The sequence below is a fragment of the Podarcis melisellensis genome (genome assembly GCF_964234715.1).
Source record: "Podarcis melisellensis genome assembly, chromosome: 8".
In the NCBI taxonomy this organism is placed as follows: Eukaryota; Metazoa; Chordata; class Lepidosauria; order Squamata; family Lacertidae; genus Podarcis; species Podarcis melisellensis.
This window is the reverse complement of record NC_138540.1, coordinates 58,796,351-58,818,883: the sequence shown is the minus strand read 5'-3', so window position 1 is coordinate 58,818,883 and position 22,533 is coordinate 58,796,351. Positions and strand designations below refer to the sequence as shown.

The following is a 22,533-nucleotide window of genomic DNA, read 5'->3' as shown; positions in this document are numbered from 1 at the left end:
TCCCCCCCCCCCCATTTCTGTTTTAGGAAACATTCAGGGCAGCTAACAAATATTTAAGAAGGCATGAAATGCTTAAGATACAGACAATGAAACATGGATGAGGCAAATGTAATGATTATTTTTTAAAATCTATCTTCCACATTTTTAAAGCAAGCTGGAATGGGTCAAACAAGTTAAAAAAAACAGGAAAATAACATAACAAACTATACACACAGGAATTACTTAAAAGCAGCCATCACTTTCATATTGCACCAAGAACCTGAATTAATGTATGTCCACCAAAATAAAACAGAACTAATAAATATACTGAGTTAATTATAACAATAGCAGTAACCCTGAAGACATCCTAAGAGGGTGAACCAGACTGTGTGTCACAGGAGTGTGCCAGTCAGTGATCGTACACTTCAAAGATGGAGTTAACTGTTTATTAGCAAAAACATGACTTCCACAGACATGGCTGAGGCCTAATGAGCAGAGCAGCTCATTCCCAGTGGTCTTCCTTCATGAAATCAGTTGCCAAGACTTTTTCCAAATAATTGCAGGCAGCCAACCTCTCCTCTGCCCTTTTCATGCTTCTTCTGGTTCTGGGAGACAAGGGGGGAGACCCTCATGACTCCACCAGCCCAGCTGATCTCTGCCTCTTGGCCTTTCCCATTCTGCTCGCCTGCTTCAGCTTCTGCTCCTGCTTCTTGACTGCTCTCTGCCAAAGACTCTCCCAGCTCACTAAGCCCTGTTACCTCTTCAGCTTCCTCCTTCCAGTATTTTCTTCTCTTTCCCCTCTTACTATTCATCATTCTCCCACCACCACTCCTGAGCTCTGAGCTCCAGCTGCTTCCTCCCACCATTCCTCTGCATCCAACCAGTCCATGACACCAGAGGTGTAGCAAGGTCAGGTGGTACCCACTGCGATTTTCTTTTTTTGTCACCACCCCAAATTGCAATTTTTGGGAACGTTGCCCAGAGTTGTTGACCTTTTTTTAGGGAGGGTTGGCCGGCCAGGGATGCCAACGCCACCTGGCAATCACAATAAACCAATCACCGATCGCATAAAAGTGCCCATCAGGGATGCAACCACCACCACCTGGGGTGTGCAAATGACGCCTGCCAGGGGTGCCAGGCTGACCGTAGGACATTTTTGTGCAATCAGCGCCGGATTTTCACATCGACTATTGCGCAAATTGTGAAAATCTGCGCAAATTGTGAAAATCCGCCAGTCGGGGGTGAGAGCACCGCCACGCTAATCCGCATGGGGGGATTTTGTTACCCCCCCAGGCATGACACTCAGGGTGGAATGCACCCCCCTTACAACAACCCTGCATGACACCCTGATTCAGGGTGATTATTTGTAGCAAAACACAATTGCAGTACCAAGTGTGGAAAAACAACGTGGGATGGAGACTTCTAAGGGCTATTGTGGCTTTTACAGAAAAAATCCTCTTTTCAGATTCAGCTCATTTTATTCCTTCCTGTCCAAGGCAGTTGTGGGAGGAGTGATGAATAATCCCTTAATTAGTCCTCTTCTATTGAGAGACAATTCACCACTGACCCCCCAGTTTGCACTCCACAGGAAGCAATAAAAAGGGCCAAATCTGAAAGTAAAAAAACCTTTTAACTAATATTGCAAGGGAACTTTGCTCCATGGGACAAACTGTTGAGTATACATTATAGACAGATATTGGCTGTAGCAAAAGGTGTTGCCAAACATAGCACTATACGTGCTACACAGTGCTTGCATTTTAATTCTGCATCTAGCTGATGCATGAAAAGCAATGCCTTTGCTCTGCTGAAAGACTGTAATATGAAAACAAAAATAATCCGCACCACCACCCTTGCATCCTCCTTCTTCCATGCTCTTGGGGAATGTGTGTGCTTTGCTGGCAGAGAAAATGATACAGTAACCAATGATCTATTGACCTCCGGAAGTGGAATGGGGACAACAAAACACAATCCACCTTAATTGCTAATGCTTTGGAAGGTGGATCCTGCCTCCCCTTCCCCAACAGTCAGAGATCCTGGATTCCCTTGGTCTCACAAATTATCTGATTCAATTAATATTTCATAAATATTTCAAGGCTTCAGAGGATCATGGAAGGGGGGGGGGAAATGTTGTGGGATTTTTAATTGATAGTTCTCTTTTCCCCCTCTTTCATGAACCTGTTGGTAACACCAGTCCACACTTTAAAGTGCCTTATCTATGTGGGTATTGTTGTTTTTCCCCATAACCCCACTCTTTGCCGCTGGATCAGAGCAAACGGCAATCCATAGAAAACCTGAATTGCTGTTTGTTCCTATTCAGTGTTACAGAGCACGTTTTTGAAGGGGAAAGCAATGGAACTGTCTCATCGAAGCTAATGGACCAGCCAGCCCTGGGATGCACACACACTCACAATGGTGTAATGGTAAATTTTGAAGTGCAAGAGTTCATCATGACAGCCCCCCCATTGCCAGTCCAAAAATGCAGGCAGCTGGGTTAATTACACTTGATATACACCAAGAGCCTTGGTCAGTACAGCTCAGGATTGTCTATACCAACCTTCTCTGGGTCCCCAGATGTTGTTGGACTACAATTTTCATCAAGAGTGCCGACTTCAATAAAATATGGGCGGGGGAGGAGGTCAGGTAAGCCAAACCCTGCATAATCAGCCACAAGACAATGCGCATGCACACTATTTGAATGGCAATGACCATTAACTTGGGGGGGAGCAGTCTCCTCAAATACTTTATTGGGGGGAGCTGGATGGACCTTGACCCCTAGGAGTTGGCTCCTGTGACTCCCAACATCCTGGACTACTGGCTAAGGTGGCTGGAGCTGGTGGGAGCTGCTGTCCAATAACACTTGAGGACCCTAAACTAAAGGAGGCTTCTCCACAGGGGCCAGCACCATCTCTCCAGAGGTTTCCTGGTCCCATGCCAAGCTGCCACCAGGTGCTCTATCCCTGAGCTACGGTCCTTCCCACTGAACTCTGCATGTGCTTAGTAAACGTATGAAGCCTTCAGACACTGAGTCTGTCGTGCCCCAAATTTCCTGCTTTGTGTAGGATCTCAGGCAGGGAAGGGCCTCTTGCATCACCTACGACTGCACCCTTTTAATCAGAGATGAAACTGGATGTCTTCTGCATGCAGAGCAGCTGTTCTTTGCCTGAGTGATGGGCCCTTCCCTAGCTTGGTGTCTTTATGGCTGTCCTCAGGGAGATGCCCCCTTTTGCCATTTCTACTGTCTCGGTTGCTTAAATGTTTCTCTGTGACATTTCAAACAGGATTGGCTAGCTTTGGGGGGCCAGGGGAGGTAGCCCGGCCCCCTCCTTCTGTTCAAATAGGTCCCTTTTGGTTATAAAAGAAGCTCCCCCTCAAAAAAATATGTCTCTGTAACCTTCAGGATAGGCTGTTGCAGCGAAGCACTGAGGAGGAAGGGGGGGGAATCTTCCATATCATGGGCAGTTGCCATGGAAATGCTTCACATTTGTTTCTGAAATCTGCTTCTCCCTCTTTTTAAAGATCATGACGACAGATTTCTCACAAAAGAAACTGTATCTCCTTCCCTCTGTCTGAGCCTTGTGTAGTGATGGAGCAGGTGAGACCTGAGTCCTGCCCAGGAGCTGAGTGGAGAATGAAGCTGCCTGGTCTCAGAGGGCTCCTGCTGATTGTGACAACAGGGGGGCAAGGGAAGAGGTAGTTGATTTTCCTCCCACTCAAAGGGTGGGAAGGACCAGTTCATCCAACTGGCATGGATTCCTTAAAGGATCAGAGTCAAAAGGGAAGATACATTGCCCATCCAGTTACCTTCAGGTCATGGGGTATCTACGGGACCTGCTTCTGTTGCCTTTGCTTGTTTATTAACAACAGAGTAGTCTTTTCAATTTGCTTTTCACTTTAGAATTTCATCAACAAAAGGGCCCTTCCCCAAGGAAGTTACAGAGCAAAGGCTGACACTTGAAAAGGCATTGAGGAGGGAAAGGAGAAACAAAACAAGGGAGTGTGCAGGAGCCCAGTGTTCCCAAACGGGGTGCCCTCCATATACTTTTTTACTACAACTCCTACACTGGCTAGGCAGTAGGTTGGGGAAGCTTGCTTGAGATCCTGTACTGGGTATTAAATTCGTGTGAGCCAGTGTGGTGTAGTGGTTAAGAGTGGTAGACTTGTAATCTGGTGAACCGGGTTCGCGTCCCCGCTCCTCCACTTGCAGCTGCTGCTGGGTGACCTTGGGCTCTAGTCACGCTTCTTTGAAGTCTCTCAGCCTCACTCACCTCACAGAGTGTTTGTTGTGGGGGAGGAAGGGAAAGGAGAATGTTAGCTGCTTTGAGACTCCTTCGGGTAGTGATAAAGCGGGATATCAAATCCAAACTCTATACCATCATTTCCCTCAGTCTTGACACAACCACACATCCTATCTTGTGGATTCCCATCCACCTGTTCTGTTGCAGAACTCGGAATCCCAACCTCCATTTTGGAAAAAGAGTCCAGAGCTTACTTTACCCAGAACTCCTGTTTGCTCTGTTGCCATTCCTTGCCCAAATATTCCAGCCAGATTCAAGCAGGAGTAGGGTCTCACCTCCAAGGCTCGGTTAACTAGCCAGTGTGGTGCAGTGGTTAGAGTGTGGGACTAAGATCTGGGAGACCAGGATTCAAACTCCCACTCAGCCATGAAACTCACTTGGGCCAGTCACTCACTCTCATCCTAACCCACCTCACAGGGTTGTTGTGAGGAGAGGAGAAGTATGTACACCATTTTGAGCTTCTTCGAAGAAAGGTGGGCTATAAATGTAATGTAACGTGACTTTAGTCAGGAGTCACCCCACTGCATATCTGCAGTGCCAACACATCCTTAGACTGGAAGTCAAGAGTGCCTCTCAGCATGTGCAGAGACACTGCCTTTACTTTAAAGCAGGCATGGGGAACCTCTGCCTCTCCACATGGCGCTGGCCTACAATTCCCATCAGCCTCAGCAAGCATGGCTAGTGGCCAGGGGTGGTGGGGTTGTAGTTCAACGACATCTGGAGGGCCAAAGGTTCCTTAAAGGTAAAGGTACCCCTGACCATTAGGTCCAGTCGTGGCTGACTCTGGGGATGCGGCGCTCATCTTGCTTTATTGGCCGAGGGAGCCGGCGTACAGCTTCCAGCTCATGTGGCCAGCATGACTAAGCCGCTTCTGGCGAACCAGAGCAGCGCACGGAAACGCCGTTTACCTTCCCGCCAGAGTGGTACCTATTTATCTACTTGCACTTTGACATGCTTTCAAACTGCTAGGTTGGCAGGAGCTGGGACCGAACAACGGGAGCTCACCCTGTGGTTGTAGGTCAGTGGGGGAGCACATGTTTTGCATGCAGGAATCAATCAATCTATGACATCTCCCAGACAGATCTGGGAGAGACCCCTATCTGAAACCCCAGAGAGCTGCTGCCAGTCAGTGTTGGCAGTACTAAGCTAGATTGAGCAATGAACTAACGGGGGATAAAACAGCTTGCTTTGCCCCTCTGCCCCCTTCCACAGCATGTAACTGTGACTGTATGTGAGTATCAGGCTAAAGAAGGGCTGGAAAGAACCCTGATCAGGGAAAGCTGAGGCTTTTTAGAGGATGTCTTTTCAACTCTGTCTAAGCACTTCTGGTTCCTGAGGGCAGCAACTGAGCCTCGGCACTGGGGCTGGCAGCCTGCTGCAATTACTTTCCTCCAAGCACTATGCATCTGTCTCCAGCGCTGTGACTTATGAGCATCCCTTGTTGTCCAAAAACAAAAGGGTCGGGCGGGAGAGCCCTTCAGGCAAGCAGGCTGGGACTTGCCTGATGCCAGGCGGGCACCGTGCCCTGGCAGCTCTCCTTTCAGCCTTGGTCTGGGCTGAGGAACAGGAGCAAAAGGCAGAGCCCCACCTGGAGCAGTGTGCACTGACAGGCACTCGCTGCAGCCAATGAGGCTGAGAGGCAGGCCAGTGGGGCCCCTCCCTTCTCCCTGCTAGGAGGGGCACATACTGATACAAGAGGAGGCGGAGAAGCAATTCAGAAGGCAGAGCAGGTGAAGGAGGAGGAAGAAGGTGCCAAGCAGCAGCAGCAGCAAGAGGAGCAGTCAAAACAGCAGGCAGCATCTCCTTCAGTGGATGGCTTAAGCGCTCCCTCCTGCTCTTCAAACTTCGCACCTGCGGTGGGCATCCCCTGCGGGCAGGCAGACCCACCAAGGTAAGCAACAGCCCTGGTGACCCCAGCAGTCCCAGAGGTTTGGGAAGAGCAATGGAGTGTGTGTGTGTATGTGTGTGTTGATGCTTTTACAGGGAAGGCAATCCCTATCAACAGTGCTGCATTTATGGCATCTGCCTTGTCCTCTCTCTTCTGGTCAGGGCATCTCCTGGTTGCCTATCCTTTAATTCAGGGGGATGCAGGTATCACCCAGGTGTCTAGCAAGCACACAGCTTCGAAGTGAGGTCCACTCACCTGTTTCACCACAATTATGCCAGGAAAAGCTGTTTTACCCCAAACCGATCGAAAATACCAGATGCTTTTAAAATATGCTTAATTTCTCGGCAGAGAAGTGAGTGGGTGGGTGGGGGGTTGGGATCAACTTTTATTGGCAGTCCTGCCACCCTAATCCCAAACAGATAGGAGTGGGATGGTTTCCCTTGCCTGGGAGGAAAAGCTCTCTGCACATGCTTAGGGATACCCATGACCTGATGCTTCTATCGTTGCATGTTCTAGGGCTGGCATGTGGAATTCAAAATGGGTTCTGCACATTGGCTCAGACGAAACCCTCCTTACTGTCCACCCCACTGGCATAGTCCCTCCATCCAAACCCCTTGCTGCCCCTGTAGTAATTCCCCCCCTTCCCAAATTATCTCTCTCCCCCTCTCTCTTCAACATCCCCTTTCAAAAAGAAAACAGACTTTGTGGATTCCGTGTCTGAGCGTATAAAATCTCGGAGTGGCTGGCACTGCAGTGGAGGGGGGGGAGTGGTGGTGGTAGAGGGAGAACGTTCCTGCCTTTAGGAGCTAGCAGATGGGGAGAGGGAAGAAGGAAGCGAAGGGGGAGGTGTGTGATGTGGCCTCCTCTCTGGGCAGGGAGAGGGAACAGGCAATTCAGTTTTGCAGTTTGACTGTGCTCTCCAAAGACTGAGGGGGAATCCTTGTGCCCATTCTGCACTGATTTCCAACACTGCACAGACAAAAATAGGAATGCTTGCCTGTACTTGCAACACCCCCCATTCTCACGCAGCAGTGCCTGAACACCCCACCATTCAACCCCCACAGGTTGCTGGAGGTGGTTGTGTTCCTTCACTTTGCAGCGACCTCTCCTATGACTGCCTTGGAAGCAGGCACTGCTAAGCAAAGTGGCCCTGGCAGTTTCCTAAGAACATGCAATAGAGCATTTAATCTTGGGATGGATCTGCCTGGACTTGTGAAAAAGCGGGTGCTCGACACATTCACATTCAGCAATACTGGATAGGTGTTTGGAAGGGTTCAAAAGGAGACAGGGCCTGGGCATTTGCGGCTGCCATGCATGTGTTGATACACCCACGTACATTCAAGTCAAAAGGCCTCCATTCTGCCTACAGAGACCTAATGACCCAAAAGAGGGGGACTGAACCCTGAAGAGCAGAAGTATGGCCAGGATTTGTTGGGAGGGAAAAGGTGAATCCTGACATTTCCCTTAAAAGGACTAATGATTTATCTGGGAGAAGTAGCAGAAGACAAGGGCACTTAAATAGGAACACTTAGTGTACACATAATAATCACTTGGAGCTAAAGCCTTGGCACATCGGCTGAGGCCAGTGGTTTTGTGTACTCACGAACATTGTCTTACTCATTCAAGTGGGCAACTGGAGAGGTCAGCAGACTGTTGCCCTTTTAGGATTCCCTCTCTGTCCTCCATAAAAATACAGTTTCAGATATCCTTGCAAGCAAGTCTGCAAAACCTAGTAGACAACACAGGGCTGACTGAAGCCATTTACGGCACACCAATGGCCTGAGAAGAGGGAAAGCACCAACTCTCTTTCAGAACGCAAAACACTTCTCTGCTGGGAAGCAGCCCTGGTCTCCCAGAGGTTTGTCTTATTCACCATAGGTGAGTATTTATAAGCCAGAACTAAGACCAGAGTAGCAGGCATCAAATAAAGACCAGTCCTCTGCAAAATAGAACCCACAGCCAGACTTGTGAGGGGTTTCGTAAGGGATCAAGCATTTTTGTGAAAGGAAGAAGTGGGGGGGGGGGGTTGGAGCTCTGGGTTCAGTCCTCCAACCTTGGAAGAAATCTTGGTGTGCCTCTGAGCTCACAATTTCTCCCCTTCATTTCAAATAAGCCTGTGCAGGAGAACTTCCCAGTGGGTTGTGGCTCATGTTTATTATTAGCACATATGACTGGGGCTATTTGGACTTTCTACTTTCACTACTGAAAGGTTGTTGGTCTCCATTCTCCTAGAGGCAATCTTGTCCTCAGCAGGTTTGCTTGGAGGAAACTTTCATTGATTTTGTGGGACCTCTGCGCAAGAATGCTTAGGAGGGCAGCTGCCCTAGGTTGACTCCCTTTTCTGCAAATAGGGAAATACTGGGGGCAGATTAAGAAAGTGCGACTGGTTCGGTCACAGTGGGTGCAGAGCCTCGGGGGCGCCGCAGGGGGTGCTGCAACCATGATGTAGAATGGAAGGTGAGAGGTGGGGTGGACCGCTGAGTTTTGGCTTCACACAGGGTGCCGCTGAATTTTAAGACCCCAAGATCTGCCACCGGGAATAGGATGGGGAAATGGGAGGTGGCCAAACAGCAGCTTCCAAAATAAAAGCCCACCACTTTGCAATATCCACCTCCAAGGGGAGGATAGCAGGCTGGAGCAAAGTATTTTTTGCTTTAAATCTAAAGAGGAAGTGGTAGGGGTGTTGTTAGGCAAGGACCTGAGCCCTGGGCCTTTTGCACCAGGATTGTCTGACCCTGCCCACTTTAAATATAAGCTGAAAATCAGTTTATATGTGCATCCTTACATAAAAAAATTAGCATATGCATATGTTATTCAAATGTGTGCTATAGACTGTCTGAGTCTGAGTTCTTTAATAACCTAGCTACACTTCTGAGGAAGTTGCCTGAGACCAGTTAGAAAAATGAGCAAGCAAAGCAGGGATGGAGGGAGATCTTGGAGGTGGGCAGGATGTGCTTGCAGGTGGGGGCTCAATACTGTGAACAAGTTATTGAGATACACCTCAGGCATGGATTTCCCCCATAAAGGCTAAATAGGGTGAGGAAAGAGAGAGATGCAGGCTGGCATTTTGATGACATTGACATCATATAGATGCTGCATAAAACTTGGGTGCCTGAGGGGCTCCTATCCTAAAGTAAAGAATCATCTTTTAAGATGTGGTGATATCTGGCTTGCCAAGGAGTACATGTGAAAGGGATTTGGGTGCTTTAGTGGACCACAAACTTAACATGAGCCAACAGTGATGCAGCAACAACAAAAGCTAATGCTATTTTCGGCTGCATCAACAGAAGTATAGTGTTCTGATCAAAGGAAGCAATAGTTCCACTCCCTTCATAGAATCATAGAATCATAGAGTTGGAAGAGACCACAAGGGCTATCGAGTCCAACCCCTTGCCAAACAGGAAACACCATTCTTCTGCCTTGATCAGGCCACACCTGGAGTACTGTGTCCAGTTCTGGGCACCACAATTCAAGAAGGCTATTGACAAGCTGGAAAGTCTGCATAGGAGGGCGGCTAAGATGATCAAGGGTCTGAAAACTAAGCCTTAAGGGGAATGGTTCAGGGAGTTGGGTATGTCTAGCCTGGATAAGAGGAGACTGAGAGGAGATATGAGAGCCATCTTTGAATATCTAAAGTGCTGCCACATGGAAGATGGGGCAATCTTGTTTTCTCTTGCTCCGGAAGCAAGGACTTGGATTCAAGTTACAAGAAAGGAGATTCCGACTAAGCATCAGGAAGAACATCTGACAAGTTAAGAGCTGTTCAACTGCGCAATGGTCTCCCGCAGAAGGTGGTGGCCTCGCTTTCGTTGGAGGTTTAAAAACAGAGGTTGGATGGCCATCTCTCATGGATGCTTTAGCTGAGATTCTATGAAATTGCAGGGGGCTGGACGAGAGGACCTATGCAGGTCCCTTCCAATTCTACAATTTTATGATTTATGAAATGGGGAAGATTACTTTAAGGGCTTTTCCCGGGCACAGGCACAGGGAGAGTGGAAGGACTTCAATAAATGATTTCCCTCCACGGGTGGATGTTGAGGAAGTTTCTCTTCCTATCAGAACAGGGTCCCAGCAAACAAAAGAGGCAGAAAGCAAAATCTTTGACATTTGTATAATGCTTTAAGAGTCTCCTGTGTCCATGCATTATCTTGTAATCCTTACAGTAACGGATGGGGGGAAATTCGATTCAGGCCTCATCCAAACCTCTGCTTGTCGGGTGCCTAGAAAGCACGGGTTCCAATGGTTTGCCCCATGCCCTGCTCCTTTCCCAGGGAAAACGTGCTCTTTAGCTCTAAATCAAAGCAACTGTCAATCTGGAGAAAACACAAATTGCCATTTGCTGTGATTGAGAACTAAAGAGTGGGGGAAAGCAGCAGGACAAGAGGAAGTGTGGTTAAGCCCTCAGCTCTCATTATAAAACCAAATGTATCAAATTCACACTTTCCGAAACAGCATGAGAATCAAAATACAGAGCCGCCCTTCAAAATTCACACATAGCCGAATTTTGCAATGGAATTCTCTAACTAACCGATGATTACAAAAATGCATATATTAGGGAGAGATGGGGATAAAAATGAATGTAATATCAGTGAAAACAACATACAAAATGCATTATAGTAGGAGAAATTGCTTGCAAAAATTACATAAGTTAAAACTAGGCAAAAATTTATTGGTTGGGAGAAATTTGCACTAAAATGCTGAAGAATTTCCATGAGGATTTGAAAAAAGAAGAAATTTCAGAAATTGCTGCATAAACCAGGAGAAGTGCATGTAAGATTGGAAAAATGAGAAACTGGGAAAAGGGAAACTGACAGATCCTTCCATCCTTACTTACAACACCTGTGCAAGGCAGATCCGTGTTGTTCTACTGTTGTAGATGGGGCAGAATTGTTTCTCTAAGCCAGCCTCCCCTAAGCTGGTGCACCATAGATGTTTGGCTGGGGCAGATGAGAAATGTAGCCAAAACAGCTGGAGGACACAGGTTGGGGATGGCCACATTCAGCTGTGTCTCTCCTCTGATCTGATGCAAACTCTCCAACTCCCCCCTTGTCATTGAGGGTTGTCACTCTTGGTTATTACCTCTGCATCTGATGTAGCAACTCTGGTACATGTAAGGAATTCATAGTCAACCTAGTTTAACTGTAGTTAACAGTCCTAATGGTTTCGTGGCACTGGTGGAGAACGGTGCCTTGCATCCAATTATAATCTGACATCCCGGTTAGTGGTTTCCTTCTGTTTGTTGCTGTGATTAACTTACAGCTTGTTGAGGGCAATGGACATTTCTTGTCCTCTAAGGTTTCCCATAATGCAATTCCATTTTCATAAGCCATCTCTGGCCCAGTTTGAGATTCTCACCCACCTATATTGGAGCTTCCTTTTTCCTACTGGGGGTTCTGGGAAGAGAAAGGGGTTGAAACCTCACTGACCTGCCTTCTCCATCTTTGACGTGTTGGTTTATTGGGTATGATGAAGGTGGTGTTGGGATTGGTTTTAATTTCTTATCCTTACTTCACCCTAAGGTCACAGGGTGGGTTGCAAGAATTTAAAATGCAATATTAAAAACAGTTTAGGGCAACTTAACGCTCACAGAAATAGAGTGGGTCCCAAAAATGTAGATTTCAGGTGTCAAAGGCCAGGATGAAGACAGATACACCCCTGTGAGGAGGGCATTCCACAACTTAGGGGCTTCCACAGAGAAGGCCCTATTCCAAGCTGCCACCATTCCTGAACTTCCGAGGGCAGCAGAACTACCTGCTTTGCTGATCTTAACACCCAAGGGGGTCTGTAGGGAAGGAGGCGGTCTTTCAGATATTTGGAGGGCTTTAATACAAACACTTTGAATTGGGCCTAGAATTGAACTGGCAATCGATGCAGCTGTATTAAAACAAGGGTTATCTGAGATCTAAACAGAGCACCAGCCACTAATCTGGTTTGCTGCACTTTGGACCAGTTGAGGTTTTCGAGTCCTATTCAAGGGCAGCCCCACATCAGGGGCGCCCTGAGCGAGGACAGAAATTGGCACCCCCTAACTTAGAGTTGGTACCCATACAAATATAGGTTTGATGATGATACTGATCATTTTGCACCCCCTCAGTTTGGTGCCCTGTGGGGGAAACTCTCGCACTTCCCTAAATCCAGCGCTGCCCACACAGATTGCAGGAGTATGGAGTGTGGTCACTTTTCCTGGGATCTGGAGCAAGACTATTTTTTGCTACTCCAGAGGGTAGGACTCAAACCAACGGATTCAAATGGCAAGAAATTAGATTCTGACTAAACATTAGGAAGGACTTTCTGACAGTAAGAGCTATTCGACAGTGGAATGGACACCCACGGAAGGTGGTGGACCATCCTTCATTAGAGGGTTTCTATACAGAGGTTCAATGACCATCTGTCAGTGATTATTTAGCTGTGGTTTCTGCAACACAGGGAGTTGGACCTTTGGGCCCCCTTCCAGCTGTGCAATTCTGTTATTCTGGTTGTTTGTTTCTTTGTTTTTAAGTTTCTGCCCCTCATGACTGTAGAGAAAATGTCTAACAGGTTAAGGCTTAGGATTCAGAGGAGGGCTCAGGTAGGATGTACAGTGGTTAAGTGTAAAATCTCCAGACCTCACAGAGCTTTCTGCCCTGCCGTAATGTGTGCGTGTGCTCCTTAGCTAGCTCTGTGCCTCTTGGCCCATCCCACTCTCCAGCATCCCATACCTCTCATCCTTACCTAACCTACACATTAGAACTGGGACAAATAATCCCTTTTTGAACAAAAGTAGATTTTCTTCAAAATGGTGCCTCACTTCTCCCGCTCCTAAAACAGCAGTAGGATATTGACTTCCAGTTGATTAGGCTCATGAGGCTGTTTTCCCCCACCCCCCAAATCACAGCCACCTGCCCAATAACTGGCATCAAGTGTGACATCAGGTGATGGGGCAGGTAAAGACATGGTGGGAATTCCACATCAGGAAGCTAATGGGGCCAATGTCAGCGCTGATCAGCTTTTGAAGGCATGATCAGCTTATGAGCATTAACAGGAGCACCTTTAAAATCCATTGGTGCCATTTCACCCTCTCCTGGGGTGAAGAACATCTGTGGCTCTCCAGATGTTGCATGACTACAACTCCCATAATCCCTGGCTGAGGCTGATGTGCACTGGAGGGCCAGTGGGGGGGCACAGGTTCCCCACCCCTGCTCTATTTTCAAGGTAACTCGAAAAGCCACCTTTCCCAGGCTAAGTTCTGCATCTGAGAGGGTCATGCAAATGGTGCCTCCTTTACAACAGGTTTCCTGTTCTCTTATGCAAATAATTTCCCCCTGTCCCAGCCAGCATAGAAGGGCTGTGTGTCGACCAGAAAGGGAGGCAAATTACTGCAGCTCACACACTAGACAGAGATTCCTTGAGTCCAGCCGCAAATCTGCATTCACACCCCAGCTGTTGGTTCTGCCTTCGCTTCACAGTAGAGGCTTTGGTGCATTGCGAGAAAGAAATAGACAGAGGCACGTGTGGCAATAAGCAAGGTAAGAGCATGGAAAAAATACAACCATAGTGTATAGTGGCCATTGTGTGCTTCAGGACCAGAGGACTTTTTTTCCTTCCCAAACTGGGTGCACCCAGGCAGTTCTAATTTGGGGGAATGAGAGGATTTCCCTGTCTGCAGTCCAGAAATGTGGGCACTACATTCTCTGGGTCAGACCTATCATGCAACAAGGTGAAGTTGTCTGCTTTGGGTGCTACCATGGCTGGGTGTTGACGAAGGTAGGAATTGGTGTCTGACTCTGGGAAGAAGTGTGTTTGTGAGATGAGAGGGAGAGAGGGAGAGAGGGAGAGAGGGAGAGAGGGAGAGAGAGAGAGAGAGAGAGAGAGAGAGAGAGAGAGAGAGAGAGAGAGAGAGAGAGAGATTTGAGCATCATCACAAGGAATGAAATGTCTTCGGCTGTGGTGTCTGTAGTGTCATTGCTGCATATGGCTGAGAGACTCTGTCTGGAGGGCCATCATGATTGGCTTCAGCTTGGACTACAGCCCCCATCAGCCCCAGCCAGCACAGTTGAATGATGCTGGGGCTGATGGTAGTTGAAGTCCACAAACATCTGGAGAGTGCCAGTTGGAGAAGGCTGGCTTAAAGAAGTCACCCTCCTTTCCATTTCCAGCTCAGTTTGATGCCTCCTGTTCTGAAATATGCTCCCCCAAACCTATATTTTCTTTTGGCCAGTTTCACCTTCATTTTGGCTCCCAAAAATATTGGCAACATTTATATCAGCCTTTCCCCAAGCTGGTGCCCTCCAGATGTTATGGAGGACAATTCTCATCAGCGCCAGCCAGCACAGCTGTTATAGCCAAGGGGTTCTTGCCATGGAAGCACAACTTAGCTTATTTGCCAACAAAGCAGAAGAATTTAGAGAAACAGAGTAGAATCATGAGTTCAAAGGGAAATGTCTTATCCTCGACTGCATTTAGAAATAGAGTGGAAAATGCAGCATTTACCTCCTGAGTTTTACTGGGTTCGTTTTAATCTTGGCTGATTAATAGCGGAGAGAAGCAAAAGGGGAGAAGGAAGATAAAAATTCCCTCTTCTGAATGTTTCCATGTAGACAAGCCCAGTGACATGACCTTGAAGCAACACCAGCTTATTGCAGCCTCCTGCATTTAGTGCTGTCTGGGAGTTTTGGACTGCAAGTCTTGTCTAGCTGGAGTCGCTAGGAGTGGCAGTCTTAAACATCTGGAGGGCACCAGGTTGGGGAAGGCTGCCCTGTTGAAAAAGTAAACAGGTGCTCCCTTCCATGTATTTCTTGTTTGCACTCCAATACCAAACCCTTACAGCTCACCAGTAATATCTGGCGCAAAAGTAGCCGGTGGGTTTGATTTTCCTCTTCGTCACTTGAACTTGCTGCCTGAACAGGTTTTTGCTTTTGTTTTAAAGAACAAGAGTAGAGAACCTTTGGCCCTCCAGCTGTTGTTGGGAAATGATTCCTAGCTTCCCTGACCCTTGGTCATGCTGGCTGGGGCTGGCTGGAGGGCTGCAGGTCCCCCATCCCTGTTTGAAAGAGGGAGAATGAGAATACACTGTATGCAGCTGTTGGTCAGCCTTTTCGTGTGACACGAGCACCGAAATACATATCAGCTGGATGCAGCTTGGTTTTAGAATGTGGGGAGACAAGCCGTGCTTGAGGGTCATAGAGAAGGCGTAACATAATAACTGCTTGCAGGGTGGGATCAGAATGCTTTTGCTCGCTTCTATTTCTGTTCTTCCTTCAAAAGAAAATGAAAAAAATGGCTTAATTGTACAGAGGGCAGGGGGCCTTTTTTGGCTGAATCAAATAAGGTCTGTGGAAGGGAGATGGGGGAAACAAATGGGGAGACATGCAAGGATGAAAGAGTTGGCTGGTAGCTTCAGGGATGTGCTCTGCTGCTGCTGCTGCTAGGAACAATTTCACTACAGTGCAGCTGTTGCCATGGCAGCCTCAGCACCCGTTGCTATGTGTAGCAAGGATGGGTATTGAAATGCTTGTCCCTTCTCTTCTCTGCCCCAAATCTCCTCCTGAACATAACACCCCAGTGAAGGAGCAGGGCGGAGGGAATCAGAAAAGCCTGAAAGGGAAGCTGTTATTCATAATCTCTTTATTGTTAATCAAAAGAGGTAGCTATTTTGGTCTGTTAGAGCAAAATCTACAGAGACAGTGGAACAAAGCCGTTATTAGGGCTGGCAAAGGTTCGCAATGTAGCTGCAAGCTTTTCAGTTACACAGAGCTCTTCCTCAGTCTGGAAGTAAGAATACCCTCTTCTTGTAATATCTGTTTATTCACACAAGTGTGTGCCTGTGTGTATTATACAGATACGTAACATTTTGCCTGAGCTGGAATACAGTGCAACACATCATGTCACCTATAGAGCTTTTCAGAGCCCTTTAAAATGCATGTCCCATTTTGTTGTGACAAAACGGATGTGAGCTTTCAGGCTGCCTGATCTGGAAATTAAACAGTTCCTGCCCACCTCCAAACCCAGCAGTCTTTCAGCTGCACCATGAGCAAAACCTACAACATTTGGAGCATTTTTGTTTAGAAAGCAGGTGACAGGTGGAGGGGGCGGGGAGAGGAATAGGACATGGCAGAGGCTCACAACTTCATAGAGGATAAGACTATCAGTGGCTGCTGGTTGTGATAACTCCATAGAATGGGGTTGTGGTTCAGTGGTTAGAGCATATACTTTGCATGCGGAAGGTCCCAGGTTTAATGCCCCAGGGCATCTACAGGCAGAGCTGCGAAGCCTCCCTTCCATGATCAGAGACTGAAATGCAGGGTGGGTGGGTGGGTGGGTTTGATGTGTGCTGTGACATTTCGCTAGGCGCCTACTCCCATTTTGTTTCCATTAGCCCAAAGGAAAGGATGCTGCATGCGTGACAATTTTCTTTTATTTCTGTATTATAAAAATTCAGCTCTTTCTTGCAAAACTGCTCTAGCACAAAACAGCTGTTTGTTTATTTTTTTACAAAAAACCCAAACCATAAGATTTGCTTTGTGTGTGCAAACAAGCGAGAGCAGCACAGACTTGCGGAGGTGGGGGAGGTGAGCCATCTTTCTGGCGATAAGTATATAGAGATGTGACCAATTTTCAATTACTCAGTCTGCAAAGGGGCTGGAACTCAAGGAGGATGGACAGCAGCACACAGCCCAAATTCACTCCAGGATGGACCAGCCACTCCTGTGCTTATTAGGGTCCTTCAGGAGGAATAAATACAAAAAAATGCAATGTGAACTGGAAACATCAAGATTGAAAGCACTCATGGGTGCATGATGGCACACAAATGCGCACATGGGAAAATTGGCCTGTGCATGCATTAATGCCCTAGTGTGGACACAGCCTCAGGACGAGGCAGCAGGTATGTTCAGAGGGAACCTACCTCTGAATCGTAAGGCAAGGGCTGCCTCTGGCCTTCCTGGGGGGTTCTGACTGGCCACTGTCGGAAGCAGGATGCAGAACCAGGCCTTTGATCTGCTCCAGCTGGGCTCTTATGTTAACCTTTCTCTGCAGAGAATATCCCCCACTTCTCCACCTCTTGTGCTTATGGAAGGCTACATGGATTTGTGTTGGATGTAATAGCTGGGCAGTGACAAAGAAAGAACTGGGTTTCCTGTTAGGGTCTCCGGCCATATCACCCCACTCCTCTCTGCTGGCTGGCACACCTTTTTCACCACACAGCAGTTTATTGTGTGCTTAGTGCTGCTCCAGCATGCAAGCTTTGCCGTGTCCATATCACATTGTTCTCATCAAAATGTATATTATTTCCCCGTTTGATCTGGATCTACCATTTCCATGGAAAATTTGATAAGTAAAAAAAACGACGATAACAAAAGTGAACCATTGACAACCTAGATTTGGATTAAATAGTGGCCGGGGGGGGGGGGGGGGGTATAAGATGGCAATTTTATGAGGACAAGGTTGTGTGAGTGTAGCAAACAACCACAACACTGCCTGCCTCTAAACTGCTGCACGGAAGCACTTCTGATCCCAGCTGCCTTCAAGAGCAAAAACCGAACCGAATCTCTCCTCCCAGCCTGAAGGTCAACAAAATAGCTATCTCTTGAAATGCAAGAGGGGAGGGTGAACATGTGAAGTGAGAGAGAAGTGACAGAGGGGAATTTAACCGGCAAGGGAAGGGAAGGATTTTGCATCTCCTTTGCTTGAGCAGGTGGGCAAGGGGGTCACCTGCCTCCACCTTTTGACACCTTCTTCAAAACACAAACTCCAATTACGAAGTCAGGCTATTGGTTCGTGCCTATCTTTGTACTGCAGCCTTGTCCAACCTGTTGCCTGCCAAGGCTGCTGGGGGGGGGGATGAGGGCAGCAGAGGAGGGAGACAAGTTGGAAGAAAGTGCAATGGGAGGCGCTGGTTCAGGGCAGAACTGCATTATTGCACATTTGAACGCTAAGGGCACCATCAGGGCTGCAGTCTGATGCTTGCTTACATAAGAATCAGCCACATGGAACAGACATTCATTTAAAGAACTACCATTCCACAGCCATATCTTCCCCCAAAGAACCCTATGCCCCTCACAGAGCTACAATTTCCAGTGTGACTTGTATCCCTCTTTCACAGGGAACTCTGGGAATCATAGCTCTGTGAGGGGAATAGGGGTCTCCTAACAACTCCCAGCACCTGTAACAAGCTACAGTTCCCAGGATTCTTCGGGAGATGCCGTGACGCTTGAAAGCGGCATAATAGTGCTTTCCGTGTATGGTACATTGGATGGTGTGTGTGTGTGTGTCGTGTGTGTCGTGCTGTAACAGTGCACAAAAGGCCGCGTTTGTCACGAGTGAGAGAGAGACTCATCCAAGCAGGGGCTTTTTTTCTGAGCTAACTTCCAAGGGAAGAAATGGAAAGAGAGAGCCCCATGCAAGGATGGCAGAAGCGAGCGCCTTCCCGTCAGCCATCTGTTGTTCAGAGTGAACTAGCGAGGAAGTGCCAAGGCTGCGTGGGAGCCCTCGCTGGCGATGGAGGATTCGTCATCTCTGCCAAAATAGGCCGCCTGTTAAACTGTATAGGAAGTCATGGGGGGGGGGAGATAGCACCCTCTTTTGAGCTGGTGGCTTTCCTTGTGGTCTGGGCCGGTCCTGCCATTAGCCAAATGGAGAAAACCACCTCAGGTGTCAGTCCCTGGAGGGGCAGCAATGGCAGACCCCCAACTGTTCCCTCTGAGGCTGTCTCTAGCTATTCCTCTTTGTTGGGGGCAGTGCTGTGTACATCACATGTCCTGCCCCCCCCCCAAGTAGCCTGTTCCCTGAAGGTGCAGTTGAGAATGCTTGTATACTGAGGAAAGAATCAGTCATTCTCCGTATACAGGAAGGATGTGTGATACCATCTTGTCCTCAGGCGGGAAAATTTATTAGTCTGACCCTGCCTGCAATATGTGGGTTGATAGGTCAAGGGGCAGAGAAATGGAGGGGAGAGCTGTGTGACAATGTATGTTTTTCTCCAGTGGATGCTGTGAGTCCCCTGATGAAGGGAAGTGGTGGCAGAGGGCCAAACAAGGGAATAACACTGTTTTTGTTATATCCGTTGCACATAGGCCAGGGGTTTACTATCGCTGACAGCATGTCGCTCTTTCTCCAGAACCAGCAATGGGCAAACACAACAGCAAACTGGCTCCAGAGATGCTGGACGACCTGGTGAGGAGCACTGAGTTCAATGAGCAAGAGCTGAAGCAGTGGTACAAGGGCTTCCTGAAGGACTGCCCCACGGGCATCCTCAATCTGGAGGAATTCCAGCAACTCTACATCAAGGTATGGTGGTGGTGGCAGGGAGTCCGTGGACTGCGCAAGGATGCAGGGGCTGCCTTGGTGGGCCTTGTTGAGGTCCTGCTGTCTGAGCCTGGCACAGCAGCAAAGCTTGTTCCCATAAGACAGGGACCCTCAGGCCCTCCCAGCAACTGAATGTGGCCCTCTCCACACACTCATTGTTTTTGCCCGGCTGGAATGTGTCTTTGAGCTGTAATAATGTCCTCAAACCTCAGACTTTTACAATGGTGGAATCTCCTTCACTGGAGGTTTTTAACCAGAGTTTGGATGACTGTCTCTCAAGGATTCTTAAGCTGTGATTCTTGCATTACAGGATGTTGCACATGATGACCCTTGGGGTTCCTTCCAGCCCTACAATTCTATGATTCTCTGATCTCCATGTTGGGAAATTGCACCATGAATACAATAGGGGAAAGAGCAGAGCATGAATTCTGCAACCTGCTTGTGATATTTTCTGCAATGTTGCCTTGCCATTGTCAGCTGCTGCTGGTATAGCTTGTAAGCAGAGCTTTCCCATCTAGGCTTTAAACTGGAAAAGGCTTGAATCCAATATAGGTGGCCTATGCCAAGTCTTTGCCCGGCTGTTGCCCACTGGCTTCCCAGATTGCTGCTAGCTGCTTTCCCTCTCATGGCTGCTCCTATCCCATCTTATCTCCTTGTAGTTTTTCCCCTACGGCGATGCCTCCAAGTTTGCCCAGCATGCATTTCGCACGTTTGACAAGAACGGGGATGGGACCATCGACTTCCGGGAGTTCATTTGCGCTCTCTCAGTCACCTCCAGGGGAAGCTTTGAGCAAAAGCTGAACTGGGCCTTTGAGATGTACGACTTGGATGGAGACGGCAAGATAACACGCTTGGAGATGCTGGAGATTATTGAGGTATGGGAGGACGCTAGCAATCTCTGTGGGTGTGTTTCTTCCTTAGCCTTGGTGGATTAGATTAGTATAGTGCAGGCTTTGGTAACCCAACACTCTCCAGATGTTAGGGCTGGCTGGGGCTGATGGGAGTTGTAGTCCAAAACCTCTGGAGGGCCCTAAGTTGACAAGAACTCGTTTGGGGCATGAGCACTACATAGGAAGCCTCCTGTAGACAGCCAGGTAAGCTCTTTTCCTGGGATGGCAAGACACTGATAACAGCAATTACCTCTACCTGCCCTCTGAGACTAGTCCCAAGCAGATATCTCCTGGATGAAGAGACATTAGAGAGTCTCTGAGCCACAGAGCCATGTCCTCAGTCCTTCCTCCTTTGCCTTCCAGGCCATCTACAAAATGGTGGGCACCGTCATCATGATGAGGATGAACCAAGATGGGTTGACGCCACAGCAGCGTGTCGACAAGATCTTCACAAAGATGGACAAAGACAAAGATGACCAGATCACCCTGGAAGAGTTCAAAGAAGCCGCCAAGAGTGACCCTTCCATTGTCCTCCTGCTGCAGTGTGACATGCAAAAGTAGAGGGAGGGTCCCAATGCACAACTCACCCCCCGCCTCCCCTGGCCTGGCCTACCCATCCTTGCATCTTTCCCCCCTTCTCCTGGGGAGCTGCAGACTCCACTCCCTGGGACAGGAAGCACTGTGTTTCGCACAGCCTCCTTGACCCCAAACAAGGCCCCGCCATGCAATCCCCTGGGGCCTGCAGCTCATAATTTGCACAGTTCCTCTGGCCATTGCTCTTGTGACCTCACCAAGGTCCTATTAGAATGAATTTCTTCCGTCTCAACCCTCTGGTCCCACCATCTCTGGGGCCCGTCATCCCTCTTGCCTCCCCCTTTGCACCCGGACATTCCCAAGAACATACAGGCCAACTTACCTTTCGATGGCTTGCCTATATATCCATGATCCTTGACAACTGCAAGGTCTTGTAATCCTCAGAAGTCTGTTATCCTTCACTTCAGTTGTAGTTCTTAGGATTAGGGCAGATCTCTTCCCTCCGGTGACCCTCTAATGTAATCTTCAGATGTGCCCCTTGAATGGCAGCTCTGGGGCTCCCATTTCCCTCCCCTGCCCTGTAATTCCCCCTGCCCAACACACTCAGCTTGAAGCCCCAAATGGGGAACAGGTCATTTCTCCCCTCAACACCTTTCCTACCCCTTTCTTCACAGTCATGAATAATCAATGGCAGCAGCAAAATGTCCTAGCAATGGGTCAAAGGTATTCTTTCCCCCTCTAGACTCTCCTCCTCTTCCTTCTCCCTTCCTTGAAAATAGAGTGGCACCACCTGCCATTGAAAGGGATGCCATTGCCAGAGGTAAGAAGTGTTTCTGGGTAATCATAGGGCAGCATTCTCCAATCTGGTGCTGGCTAGTGCTGATGGTTGTTGTCCAAAACTTCTGGAGGGCACTGTGTTTGGTAGCACTGTCCTAAGATGGCCATGTTGAAAATGGAGGGTGTTCTGTTTTTGCTCTTCCTGAATCCTTTGCTCTTGCCATCCCATCTACTAATGCGCAGGGGGGAAGAAACACCTGCATTTCAAAAGGGCTGAAGAATCAATGATAGGTGGGGGAAATGCTGTAGGATTCTGGGATTCTGGCATTCCATGTTTGAAGCATCTCTCCTTCTTCCACCCAACATGAGACAACGGTCAGGTTTTTTTGGGAGTAGGGGATGCTCGACTGCATTGCAAATATAGTTATTGTACATTTTATTGTACATTTTATGTACAACTCCCTTTGGGGCTGCAAAGGGAGCCCCTTTGAAACACAGAACCTGAGGCTTGCATTTTTAGGGTGCAGCTTTGAATGCTGGCATAAACCTAATGCAGAAGATCTATGGTTCTGCAGGTGTTGCTGGTGGTCCCCAACTCCCATCACCTCTGACGGATGGTTTTGCTGATTGAGGCTGATGGGAGTCGGAGTCCAGAAGCATCTCCAAAGCCTCCTGTTCCCTACTCTTGACCTGATCACCCCGGTCTGGAAGAGCAGGGCCAGCCCTAGACCTTTTTGGTGGCGGAGGCAAGACACACTGCCAACACGCATGTAATGTAGTAATGTAGCCAGCACCAAGTTGGGGGAATGCTCCCTTTTCACCAAGATTCTCCCTGGCTTTGGCTTTCAGCTGTGTCCTTGGTTTATCCAAAACTGAGATGGAAACCGTT

At 48.2% G+C, this 22,533-nt stretch overlaps 1 protein-coding gene across 3 annotated transcripts in view; it reads left to right on the top strand.

Moving 5' to 3' along the window:
- The window catches only part of HPCAL4 (hippocalcin like 4), a 38,478-nt gene extending 16,587 nt beyond the window's left edge, over nucleotides 1–21,891 (top strand). The window contains exons 1-4 of one of the 3 annotated variants that reach the window (XM_081922898.1): nucleotides 5,958–6,165; nucleotides 19,256–19,425; nucleotides 20,103–20,318; nucleotides 20,697–21,891. In XM_081922898.1, coding sequence (XP_081779024.1) covers nucleotides 19,264–19,425; nucleotides 20,103–20,318; nucleotides 20,697–20,894 — 576 coding nt within the window. In that variant the 5' untranslated portion in view covers nucleotides 5,958–6,165; nucleotides 19,256–19,263 and the 3' untranslated portion in view covers nucleotides 20,895–21,891. Of the gene's footprint in view, nucleotides 1–5,957; nucleotides 6,166–13,536; nucleotides 13,668–19,255; nucleotides 19,426–20,102; nucleotides 20,319–20,696 lie in introns of those variants that run through there. The other 2 variants (XM_081922899.1, XM_081922900.1) reach the window with 2 other exon arrangements.
- The last annotated feature ends 642 nt before the right edge of the window (nucleotides 21,892–22,533 follow it).